The sequence below is a fragment of the Melitaea cinxia genome, chromosome 4 (genome assembly GCF_905220565.1).
Source record: "Melitaea cinxia chromosome 4, ilMelCinx1.1, whole genome shotgun sequence".
In the NCBI taxonomy this organism is placed as follows: domain Eukaryota; kingdom Metazoa; phylum Arthropoda; class Insecta; order Lepidoptera; family Nymphalidae; genus Melitaea; species Melitaea cinxia.
In genome coordinates, this window is record NC_059397.1 from 8799874 (window position 1) to 8813850 (window position 13977).

Consider the following 13977-nt stretch of genomic DNA (forward strand, 5'->3'; position numbering starts at 1 on the left):
TTCATTATATGACAGTTGCATAAACTACTATTATTTATTTATTTATAAATACATATTTTTATTTCAACAGTAACAATGCCATTAAACCCTTCCAAAAGTGCGACAACGGCACCTTGGAAAAGTGTCGTGTGTATGTCCCAAAAATTTAATATGGAATTATGAGTGATAGCGATAATGATTTGTCATGCGACCCGGCTAACGCCCGGCGCCCGCAGGTACCCGGGCCTGCGAGTGTGAAATTGGTTACCGAAGTCTGCGCAGTGGTGGGCGACCAGGCCTCTGTGACGGAGAATGCTACTGGCAGAACTAAAAGAAATCTTGTGCAGCAGGCGTTTCATCCGAGCCGCTTTACCTTAAGACCTAGATCTTCCTCACTCGGAAGCAATCCTAGTATAGCCAGCACCACAAATAAAGACCTGATTCCCACAGCTCCAGGGACGACCTTAAAAAATAATGATGTCCACAGTTGTCCTCCCACATGGCAACGAATGCCTATTCAACGCAACCCAAACAGAAAAAAAATATCAAGTAGCCCACCATCTAAAGAAGGACATAAAAATCCAGTCGAGAACGCTAAGGGATCTATTAATATTTCTAACCGATACAGTGGACTTCCAGTGGACTCAATGGATGAATCCATTGAACCAATGCAAAGTCAAAGTCCGTTAAGACCTAAAAAAGCGAGCAAACCACCACCAATAATCCTATAAGGTGTTACAGACATATCGAAACTCACAGAACTTTTAAATAGCTCTGTAAGAAGTGATTTTTATACATACAAAATCGTTAATGAGACCAATCGAGAGTAATGGCGTAAACAAGTGAAGCGTACAAAGTTATTATTGAAGTAATTCGAAGGAATGGAGTTATAGGCCACACATTTACACGAAAAGATAAAAGCACTTGCAGGATCGTGATTAAAAATCTACAACACACAACACCTAAAGAAGTCATTGTAGAGGAAATAGAAAAAACTGGGAATAAGGTAAGAGGGGAAATCATATGTCCAATCTCACGAAAAAGCAAGACCCCATTGAATATGTTTTTCGTGAATGTGGAACCTGGCCCAAATAATCCAGAATTTAAGCGTATAGAATCCATCTACCACACAAAAGTTAGGATAGAAGACCCACGAAAGTCCAACGAAATCCCTCAATGCACTAGATGCCAACAGTATGGGCACACTAAAAATAACTGCATGCGCCCCATAGCGATGCGTTAAATGTGCAGAAGGACATAGAACTTTAGGGACTGTTGTTGTGTCGAAATGAAAGTCTTCTCAGAAGGTGTCGATCGAATATATTTGCATAAAAAATGGTAATATTTATATAAAATAATTTACAATAAAAAGTAAGTATCACAATAGTTGATTAGTTTTTATGACCAATCACGGATAAGCCTTGCGTCTCTTTCTCGCGCGTGGCTCTCTTTTTCCGCGCGTGCCGCTGTCGATTACTCATGCGCTTCGTCGCGAGTCGGAGGCACGGTAGCGCGGAGCGATATCTATAAATAGATCATACGTTCCCGCGTCTCGCCCTTTTCGGCGGCGATCGGCGCGGCGAACGGATCTCTGACGTGTACTTCACTCGGCGGCGGCGTGATTGTACTTCGTGAAGATCATCATGAAGAATACGTGCAAGTTAGCTCGAAGACTTCTGTGCATGTAATTGCTGGTGTATCCGCTTGCATGGTGTGCTTCAAAACAGTTCTTTTCAGAGCTAACAATCTTGTTTCACGAACATTAAAACAGCTCTTTTCAGAGCTATGTACTTCCTGTTTCACGTACACGTCAATGCTTCTTGGTAATGGTAATGGTTAAGGTTATGAACGGTGAAGGTATTTTTAAGGTAAAGGTATCGGTAAGGTTAAATGGTAAAGGTATCGGTATCAGGTAAGTTAGTATAGTAGTAGCCTCATTGAATTACTATTACTACTTAAGTAATAATGGTTCGATGTGGTAGGTAGCCACAGAACCATAGACTGCTAATAGATAGGAATACACCAGCCACCTGTACGTTGTGCTTTGGAGACCACCCTTCCAACTATAAAGGGTGCCAAGTGTACAAAGAGATCCGGGCAAGGAAAATGGCACAACCACCCAGTAAAAGAGCTCTTATAACAACAATGAATCATACAAGAAACAACACGTTAAGTAGTCACCCTAAACAAAAATCATTAGATCCATACACTCAAGACCCTGGAAACACCAATTACTGGAACAAAAAACAAGACAACATACAATCTCAGCCAACAAATGTGTTAGAACAGATCATCACAAAACAATCAGAGAAAATAGATATTCTCATACAACAAATAGGTACCCTTATGGGTCTCCTTACGACTCTAGTTGCTCAATATAAAAAATGAAGTCTCTACGCATTGCGACATGGAAAGTGAATGGCCTGGCTCCAAACAAACAGGAAGTAGAGTTATTCATTAGGCATAACAGAATAGATATTCTATTAATCTCAGAATCACATATGACTAACGAAAAAGCCATCTTAATCAAAGGGTATAATGTATATTACACAAATCACCCCGATGGAATATCACACGCTGGAACTGCAATTATAGTAAAGGAAAACATCAAGCAGCATCCTCTCCCAAACTTTGGACGTGCATATCTACAGGCTACTATAGTATCAATAGATGACTGGTAGGGTCCGCTAAACATCGCTGCAGTATACTCCCCGCCTCGCCACATAGTTGATGAACAAACGTTTTGCGATTTTCTGTTAAGAAAGGTGTTAACCCGACCAATTGCGTCGTCACGGTCGTCGGTGTAATAGACACAGGTGTTGGTGTGCCTAGTCACCGCGACTACGACTACTATAAAAATATCTATTGGGGCTCTAGACTAACCACAACCAGAGGTAGAGAGTTGAAAAAGGCAATAGACTCAAACTCACTCAATATATTGACATCTGGAGAACCAACTTACTGGCCATCTGACCCCAATAAAACACCAGACCTGATCGATTTCTTTATTTCCAAAGGAATATCGGGTCTCTAAACAAAAATCGAATCATGTTTAGACGGCAGTTCTGATCATACACCAGTGATATGCACATTGAGCACTGGAGTGATTTGGAAGGAGCCTCGCGAGATGCTATACAGTCGCAGAACTGACTGGGACTCATTCCAAAACTTTATAACAGAAAATACGAACTTACAAATACCACTGAAAACAGAGGAAGACATAGAAAACGCTGCATGGTATACAACTAACCTAATCCAATTAGCGGCTTGGAAGTCCACTCCATATATAAAATATAGTTTCCAGAAACAAGATTATACATGGGCAATACGAGAAATGATATCTGCAAAGCGTAGACTAAGACGACAATGGCACACAAGCAGGAATTCACCTGATAAAAGGGCCCTTAATAAGGCGCAAAAGGAATTAAAGAGAATACTTAAGGAAGCAGATTCTTTATCACTACACAAAGCAGATAGCCACTCTCTCTGGAAAATCATTAAGTCTCTAAAACGACCACAAGAACATGTACCCCCATTAAAACAGCCTAATGGAGAATGGGCGCGGAAGCCTGCAGATAAGGCTCTAGCTCGCTATTTGCTAAATTTCTTAAGGGCGTATTCAAACCAAATGAGCCTGACAAAATGTTTCCTGAGGAAGAAATTGACGAAATCCTTGATAGTGCTCAGGAAATGTCTTTGCCTTTGCGATTGTGCACCCCAGCCGAAGTAAGAAGAACTATTAGGGGTTTGAAAAGGAAGAAGGCACCAGGTTTCGATCTGATTACAGTCAGATCAGAAGTCCTTGAACAGTTACTAAGGAAAGTAATTGTCTTAATAACCATTCTATTCAACGCAGTGTTGAGACTACACTATTTTCCACTTATCTGGAAAATATCAATCATAAATATGATAGTTAAACCAGGAAAAACTCCAACTGAAATTTTCTCATATAGACCAATAAGCCTTCTCCCTTTATTGTCAAAACTGTTTGAGAAGATTTTTCTACAACGATTGCTACCCATACTTGAGGAACAAAAGACAATTCCAGAACATCAATTTGGTTTCAGAGCGGACCATGGAACAACAGAACAGATACACAGAGTGGTTCATACAATACGTCAATCTCTGGAAAGAAAAGGGTATTGTTTAGCTGCTTTTCTCGACGTACAACAAGCATTCGACCGAGTATAGCACAAGGACCTCCCAAGTAAACTAAAAATTTGTTTACCACACACGTCATACATGCTGATCAAATCGTACTTGACGGAACGAGTATTCCAGGTTAGATCTGCAGATTGTTGCTCTTCATTCTACTCCATAGAGGCTGGACTACCCCAGGGCTCTGTATTGGATCCTATTTTATATACGATCTTCACCGCTGATCTGCCCACCTCAAAACCGCAACCTATGCTGACGACACAGCAATCCTATCCTGCGATAAAGACCAGATTAGAGCCTCTACAAATCTCCAAGAACACCTGGACAGGATAGGGTCGTGGCTGAAAAAGTGGAGAATCAAGGTTAGTGCTACCAAGTTTGCCCACACTACTTTTACCCTAAAGAGAGGAGACTGCCCACCAGTGACACTTATGGGGAACATTGATAGAAGACTTACTTGGCGTGAACATATAAAAACCAAAAGGGATGAAGCAAACAGGCAACTAGGAGATATTTACTGGCTAGTGGGTAGATAGTCATCTCTTAGTTTGGAAAATAAACTTTTGATATACAAATGCATCTTAAAACCTATATGGGCATACGGTATAGAGCTTTGGGGATCAGCCAGCCTATCAAATATTGAAATTTAGCAACGCTTTCAAAATAAAGCACTTAAAACCTTGAGTAGCGCACCTTGGTTCACGAAGAATATTGAAGTACATGAGTACCTGCAAATCCCAACTGTCAGGGAAGTCATAGAAAAGTCCTACATTAGATGTAAGCAAAGACTTCAACAACATAAAAATGAGCTCGCTGTGACACTTCTGGAGTCCTCAGACTCTACTTACAGGCTCAAAAGGAAGCGTATAGCATCGGTCTAATTTATATTATTAAGGGATGACGCATTGCTGGATGTGAAGAATCTCGACCTGCTACTTAAAGAAACAACCAATCTGATCATAGCTCAAGGGCTGATTGCAGATAGAAAGATATAAAAAATAAAAAAATAAAAAAGTAATACAACATTAGTAGACAAAACAAAATTACAAACGCACTAGTCGGCAGTCGTCACTACGATTTTTGAGGGTTTCCCTCGATTTCTCTGGGAGTCCATCATCAGATCCTGGTTTTCTTATCAAGGTACCAAACTTGGGATATCTTCTTTCCAACAAAAAAAAAATAAATAATTATCAACATTGGTTCATAAACGACGAAGATATACCCGAACATAAATTAAAATATATAGTGTTACGAACACATAAAGAAACTAGCGCCATCTAGCGGCAACCATTGAAACCACACACAGACAGCGACAGCATGAAACTCTCTACTCAATACTATATGGCGTTAGAGGAACTACTGTGGACCTATATAGAAGTATAGTCTCGAAAACCGGGTACATGCGCGAACTTTCCAAAATGGTCTGGACCTCGTCTCGGCCAATATATATAGCCGCAGGGAGGCGAGCGAGTTCAGTTCAGTTTGAGCGATCTTCGAGGTGACTTCAAAGTGAAAACTAGTGATCAAGAGTGGTACCAGCGAAACCTACGAGATTGGCTACGACTTAGGACATCGTTAGTGCTTAGTGTTTGAACCTAGTGCTTTGTGTTGGACCTAGTGTTAGTGAATAAAGTCTTCAAAAGAGTCAGCGGGTTTTTCTCTTCAAATCCTTCGAACCCTACCTAACACGTAACAATATATATACGGTCGAGCTGAGTAACCTCCTCCTTTTTTGAAGTCGGTTAAAAACAAAAAAAGTCAGTTTCATAATCCCCATAACATTGTTTTCAATAATAATTTTGACGTAATAAACAGGTCGGGAAACTACAATGGTAGGGGTATTTGATGGTTAAAAGCCGCCAGAGGCATGAGTGGCATGACGATCGCTTGTGCTGGGCAGGGAAAACAGAATAGCATTCTGTTTCTTTTTTTTATCACACGTCACGCATTTATGTTTTAAAATATGGTAAAGCTTTAGATTAGGTAAAACCGAATTTCGGGACCGTGGGGGGATGGGGGGGGAGAGGGTGGGGAACGCTACCCCTGGTACCACTGTCACACCTCGGAACCCCATGGTTAGGGAGATATCCATGGTTAAAGTTTTGAGGTTAGAAGAAGAATTTCGAAAGTTAGAGGGAACGCTTGGCTCCGGCGCTGCGGGAAGTGCAGCCCTTCCGCCCTTGCGTGCGAAAGCACGCTCACTCATGCTCCGTTCCGCAGCGGAGGCTGGTCGCCTTCGGCGACCAGCCTCAGCCGCTCCTCTACGCATTCGTTCGCGCGCTTTCGCACGGCGGGCGAGGGCTGCCCTCCCTCCGCGCCTCCGCGGCACAAAAAAAACACTCTAGGGGTAGGACAGACCAAGACCACGTGGACAGTGGGTGCTCCGATTCGGTTTTGGGTATTTTTCGAATTTCTAAACCTATATTCTAGCACGCAATGTTACTAATTTTATTAGAATATTATGTCTGACGCGTTATTTTGTTTAAAAATGTCGATTTGTCAGTCGTTAAGCGTCAGTTCGTATCGTTTGTTGATCTTGCAATCGAGATCGTTTTTACGTAAATTTGTTCGAAAATAAAATGTGAAAGTTGGTGAATGGAGCATATGAGTGCACTTCCCGCTGCACCGGAGTTAAGGTGGAGTCAGACACGGAGCTCTAAGGTATTGTAATATCTCTGAATCACGTAAAGTTAACCCCAAAACTTCAAACACGATATCTTCGAAACCACGGGGTTTACGCGAAACGCACACTACGGGGGGCTAAAAAACCCACCCTCCCCACCACCCTTTACCCTCCCACCCCCATTTCACCCCATAAATTGGAGGCCACTTAACTAACGCATGACCAATTCTTCTTCTAACCTCAAAACTTTAACCATCGATATCTCCATAACCATGGGGTTCCGAGGTGTGATAGTGGTACCAGGGGTAGTGTTCCCCACCCTCCCCTCCCCCATCCCCCCACGGTCCCGAAATTCGGTTTTACCTAATCTAGATCTTAGCCTAAAATATAACCATTTACAATGAAGATCGCCACCGCACTGACTGAAGGTAGTGACGTACAGCGGCATTGAAGCGAGCGAAACGTTATGACATTATTGTACTAATTAATTAAATTTTTCCGTTGAAATTAGGCCGTGTTTTGACCCTGACCTTTGTATAAAGACCGTGGCTAGGACGTGGTCCGACGCGAAGTTTTTTTTTAAATTTATATACAGACGTACATTTCATTACACTTCTTACAACTTCATAATTATGTCCTTATCAATTCGATTTCCGTCCCTCCCACAGCACTGTTGGAGCACTGCTGAATGTGGCGGAGGATGTGCGGTGTGCAATGGATCAAACCAAGCTCAGTGCCATGATCCTGCTAGACTTTAGCAGTGCTTTAACTCAGTTGATTACGACATTCTTCTTGGTACTCTGCGTGCGGTTAACATTTCACCTGCAGGTATTAACTGGTTTCACTCCTATCTTTCTGGACGTCAGCAGTGCGTTACTTTCAACAGCAACACGTCAGGTTAAATGGAACTTACTGCTGGTGTTTCAAGGTGGCGTCTTATCTCCATTGCTATTTTCTGTGTTCATTAACAATGTTTCTCGTGTTATCACTTCTCCCTTCCATTTGTATGCAGATGACTTACAAATATACAGACACTTCCAGTTGACTGAGTTGCATGAGGCTGTTGAAAATTTAAATAGTGACCTTGTCGTAGTTCAGGACTTGCCTAGGTCTTTTGGATAGTCAATCCTGCTAAATCACAAGCTATCATTATTGGAAGTAGTCGATTGAGAAGCAGACTTGACTGGGAATTGGTTCCTAAAATCTCGTACTCTGGGGTCCTAATTCCTTACTGTGATAAAGTTACGAATTTAGGGCTCATTATGGAATTTGTCATGGGCGGCTCATGTCAGCGAAGTCAGCAGAAGAATACACTACACATTTCACTTTCTCAAGCGTCTCCAATATTTTCTTTCTTTCCAAACCAAAATTATGCTTGCACAAACCCTTCGGATGCCTATCCTTGACTGAGGAGCTACTTAAAAGTTAGAACGACTCTAAAATCTTGCCATAAGGTTCATTTTTGGCCTGCGAAAATTTGATCGCATCACTTTTCTGTACTGTGTGGCTACGGTACTAAAGAATATAGCCACCCCCTCTTCCCGTGGGTGTCGTAAGAGGCGACTAAGGGATAACACAGTTCCGCTACCACCTTGGAACTTAAAAAGCCGACCGGTGGCGGGATAACCATCTAACGACTGGCTTTGAAATACACAGGCCGAAGACGGGCAGCAGTGTCTTCGGTGCGATAAAGCCAGTACTGCGGTCACCAACCCGCCTGCCCAGCGTGATGACTATGGGCAAAACACATGAGTTCACGTTATTTTTGGCGTAAACTTGTGGAGGCCTATGTCCAGCAGTGGACTGTATAGGCTGTAATGATGACTCACTTTCGTGTTCAGTTAAAATGGCTCCCCATTCGTCTTCGACGTAATATGCACATTCTTTCCACTCTCTTTAATATTCTTCATGATCCAAATGCTCCATCGTATCTTCGATCCTGATTTCACCTCCTGCCGTCTCCTATTCTGCAGGCAATAAAAAAACTAAACCTCCTATCGTCTATGAAAGATGTAAATAATAGTTTTTGCCATGAATTACATAATATTTGTCTAACAGGTGTAAAGGGCATCAAACAATTTATTTGTTTAATAATTATATTTTCAGGTGACAAAATAAATTAACGGTGGAGAAATACACTAAACTTGTCAGTACTTACTATTTGTAATATTTATGTAAATTTATCTAAATATATTTTGAGTTATGGAATATTAAATAATACACAAATTTGGGAAGAAAATTTTATTATATGAAGGTGAATTTAATCCAGGCAGTTACTTCTTTGGTTAAAAAGAAGTTACTAGAGACAGATCTGAAACAATATTAAATGGCAGCCATATTCTCGAAAATAATTGCTTCATTTCACAAAACTCCCGTCCTTGAATTATTATTAATAATAACCTAGGTATATATGTCGAAAATACTTACCATACAGTTGAATGGCTACCAATCACATGTTAAATTGCTGGGACAGGATAGGTTGTATTTAAAACTATAAAATTTTATACTTACAATTTCTAGATGTAGAGTTGCCTGCCACAATGAGGTAAACAATTAACTAGGCTTACCTTCTGAATGTGGAGGGATAACTTAAGAACTACAATGGCTATTTAATTTGAACATGCATTATTTAGTTAAATAAATTTGTCAATATATCATCTACGTACAATAACCATGAAGCTGCTGCAACCCTGAAAACTGCAACTGGAAAAATATTCGTGCCACCTTCTTCTGGAGCAGCTAACTAAATTTTGGACTGACAAAACTAATCAACAACGTCGGTAAAGAGAATAAATAAAAATGGTCGCCTAATCTTGAAATAAACTTTCTTGTCATTTATTTTAGTTAGATGGTTCTTATTAAGTCTGCAAATCATCTTTATTCAAAAAGCATTTTATGCCTTGTTGTATAACAAAGCAAAAAGTTTGTAAATTATATGGTGACTATTAATATTCTTACATCTGTAAGAAATTGATTGATAGAAATAGTCCTCTTTTTAATAAATTTTAGTAGCGCTTTCTAAATGGTGCACCATTGTTCCAAAAGTCCCTTTTGCCATAACTCCCTCTACCCCTGCCAGAATTAGGGCCAGAGAAACGTCCAGAATTATTTAGCCTTGAACTGTATTTGCCAGAGGGTGGTGTATACATTTTAAGGTTTCTATCACCACTACGTGATTTCTTTTCAGGTAATTCATTTTTCTCCCCATTGTCAAAGGTTATTGGTCTGTGACGTTTCGATCCTGATGATTGCTTTTCTTTGTCTAGTGCATCATTAGATGGTGTTATCTAAAACAAAAGATAATAATATATTAGATTGAAGTCTCCGTCGGTCATTAGGTAAAATTTATTGTTTTTACTTCATTACCTCTTTTTCAACCTTCTTTGTCTGGAACGAAAGTTGTACTTTACTCTTGAAGCTGGGTGGAGTACGGAATATGTCCCTTATGAGAGTATTAATATTTGATGTTGTTTTTAAAGCTGCTATTTTCAATTTATTTTCTTCTGTATTTTCATCTTCACCTTTTTTGCTCTACAATTGTTATATTTAATTTAGTATATTTGTAATATGAAATAATATGATTGAGGTTAAAATTTAATAAGAAATGATTATACCTGCGTAACTTCTTTGAGTTTTTTAATATATCCTTGAGTAAGCCTTGCAGTATATTGAAGGCGTAACCTTAATGACTTTAGTCGAGCTGTATCAGCTCCTAGAGCTTCTGGTGCTTTTCTGCATAAGGAATGTAATGCAAAAAGTGCACATTCCACATGTGAAAACTGCAAGGAAGGAGCTGTTGTCGATTTGGTGTCATCTGATTTACTTTCTCCTTCTTTTACAGCATTTTCTTCTTCATGTTCAACTGGTGCTTCTGGTAAGTAGTTCTGAAAAAAAGTGTTCCAATAAGCTATTGTTTAAGGATATAAGAACTGTGTAGAAACTTGCTTTTATTTGAAAATATAAAGATTTATTCATATTAAAAATTGTAAGATTATTTTAAAAATTGGTTGCAATTAATTCGTGAAGATAAACAAAACATCACTGATTACCATTAAAACATCATAAACGATGTTTATTTTGTCTTGAGCCTTTTCAATTTCTCCACAGTTTTCAGTTAATTCTGCAAATATTTTTAATATCTCCAGTTTCAAGTCAGTCCCTCCTCCTGTGGTGGCAATATCATTCCATCGAAGCAAGACATGGTCACAGAAGATATTGACAAACTGTGTTGAATCCACTTGAGCCTGGTAATAAATATATGAAGTTATTTGTATTGATGGAAAAATAATCAGTTCATGTTTAAAAAAATTCAATCATTCAAAAATTAGAATTATTAAAATTTGATATAGGTCTTAGCTAAGCATTTCTAGTAAATTTATTGCAGTTTAACTAAATTATTAGTTGAAATAGGACATTTTTAACTGAAATAAAAAAGGAGGAGGTTACTCAATTCGACCGGATACATATATATATAATTTTTTCTTTATATTTTGATAATTCTTTTTTTTGTTGGAAAAGAGATATCCCAAGGGAGGTACCATGATAAAGAAACCAGGATCTGATGATGGAATCCCAGAGAAATCGAGGGAAACCCTCGAAAATCGTAGTGACGACTACTGCGTTTGTTAATTTTTTTTTCATCTACTTACGTTGTATTACTTGTCGATGTAATTGAAGTCGTGTTTTTTTCGTTTGCAACACGATTATATTATTTGGCTGTTGACTAAGTGAATTATCTAAGTAAATTATCTATATAACAAGTAAAGAACTTACAGTAAAAAGAGGAATTGCATGTTGAGTGCATTGAATCAGCCTGTCCACATACTCAGGGTCTTCTGGGTGCCAATCATCTGGTGTGAACGCCAATGCTGCTATCAATTGGGTCATTTCCTTTTTTCCTGCTGGTGTTTTACCAAGCTTTGACCAAGTCAACAAATCCATTATGTGCTCAAATTCTTCAGCAACGGAATCCTAGAAAATAAAATCATGTAAAAATGTTACAATCTTTTATGAATGAGAATATTTTTTATATAATAAATGTGTAAATATTAGAAATAGAGATAGCAATCACAAAGTTCAAAACTTGTGCAAAGTTTTGGGTAATATAACACATAAACACATGACATTAAAAAATAATAGATAGGTCATTGTAGTTGGAGGCAACAAGAAAAGTATGAAAGCCATCATTTTCGAAAACACACCTATAGCTGGGATATCTGCAAATGACACAGATACAGTTCTCATGTATAGAAAAATTAAAACATTAAGCAATAGAATTGTAGAAAAATAAATAATGTATTTAGGTCCAATGAAATCAAAAGACAGTCAGTACCTGACTTTTGTACTCTGATGCTTTAACTTACATTCATAGAAGTTGACAGAGCATTTTCAAGAATTTGAAATGAACATGAAGTTTTATTAATAAGTTAGCTAAGCGTTACCGATGTACAGGTCAGCTTATCTGATCTGAGCTTATCTTCTATACTATTTCACTGCAGATCTAGATTATTTGATATCATGAATCAATTAGCAAACATTCTATTGCCATGTAAAGGCACTTCACTTTAGGTTGGTAAATAACTACCAAGTCAACGTATACATACTACTAAGTCAAATAAGTAGTAAGTTTTACCGTCATACTGTTTTCTGTAGCATGCATCATGCATGCTCATACTAGAAAAAAAATATTTGTATGATAATAAATATTTGCTATGAGCATGAATAAAACCCAGAATTGAGCAAATGGCACACAATATTCCAGAATGCCAATGTTACAAAACACAGATTTGTAAAAATATCTTTAATTAACAAACCTATAATAAATACACTACATGTTTATAGTAAAGTCATAATAATTGCTATTATATTATCACTACACAAAAGCAGCAATCCATTAATTATATGATATTTTTGGCAATTTTTTGATTACTTACCCAGTTACCTACTTGGTGATGTTTTAGACTACCCTCCATACCCAAAAATCACCTGTATTTTTTGTACAAAATAAATTGAAGTGTTCAGAATATTGTTTAAATATAATCTGAATAAATTTTGAAAAATTAAGCAATTTTATACAAGTTTTTAAACAGGCATCAAGGTTGCAGGGTGTTTGTTGGTTGTTTTTTGTTTTGGTTTAGATGTCACACATTCAATAAAAAATAAATTCATGTGATATGTCAATACAGCACCCACCCTTGGTTGTGATGTTTTGCTGAAACTCTTCCTCCTATCGAGCCTTACGGAATTAATCTGACAACCCCTTATATAAATATTTATTATAAAAAACCATACCTGTAAGATTTTCTTTCCTTCAGCTATGATAAGATCTTCTGCATCTTTATCAATGACATCCCGACCTAACTGCTTAACTTTTGTTGCCAAAAACTTAATACATCTTTCTCTTACAATTTCATTTGGGACATCACTATCTGTGCTCTGATGGATTTGAGAGAATAAGCCCGTTAAAGTCCCTTTCGGGTCACTTTTCAAGATCGTAACCAATGAGTTTGTTACAACATTTATTTCTGTAGCATCTTCAGACTGTAATAGCTGAGCTAAAATATCAGCAATTCTAGTCGTGTGTTCCTTATTATTTTTACACATTGCTGGTAGATCTTTGATCGCTTGCTTTCGAATCTGAAATGATTTGTATATAAGTGACATTTGGATACACATGTAATACAAAAATATTAATAAAAATACTTTGACATGGTTGTTTGACAAAAATATGTTATGCTTACCGCAACGTCATCATCTTCACAGAGATCAAACTGAGCTTCAATTGCCTGGTCCGTTAAGTTAGGGAAACTGTTGAAGAATTTCGCAATAAACTGTGATGCCAAACGTTTCTCTTTACTCGATCCTTTAACTGCAGCAAGTATCTCCAAGTACTCTTTTTCATGCTAAAGAAAACATTGAAAGAAGTTTAAGTAAAAAAAGAAAAAAACAATTGAAACAAATAGAAGACAACGAAGAACGAAGACAACGATTTCTCATGAGGTTACCTTAGAAATGTCTTCTTTAGCATCAGCAAGAATGCCATAGTTTTGATATAATTTTTCAATGTTATCAGCAGACATGTTTAATAACGCTGTAAACTGTTGATAATTTAGTAAAAGCGACGCTGATGTAAGATATACACCGTTCACCCACAAAATAAAATTAATAAACGACACTAAATAGACGCCATGCAGCATGCAATTCAACTAGGACTGTTG

The 13977-nt window shown here is 38.1% G+C and overlaps 1 protein-coding gene across 1 annotated transcript; it reads right to left on the reverse strand.

Annotated features, from left to right (window-relative positions):
* Positions 1-8986: 8986 nt before the first annotated feature.
* Positions 8987-13977, reverse strand: LOC123669862 (apoptosis inhibitor 5). The gene is made up of 8 exons (XM_045603388.1): positions 13765-13977; positions 13501-13662; positions 13052-13396; positions 11534-11731; positions 10810-11004; positions 10375-10644; positions 10127-10291; positions 8987-10047 (listed from the first exon to the last, which is right to left on the reverse strand). The coding sequence occupies exons 1-8, from the start codon at positions 13954-13956 to the stop codon at positions 9766-9768; spliced, it is 1809 nt and encodes a 602-aa protein (XP_045459344.1). The 5' UTR covers positions 13957-13977; the 3' UTR covers positions 8987-9765.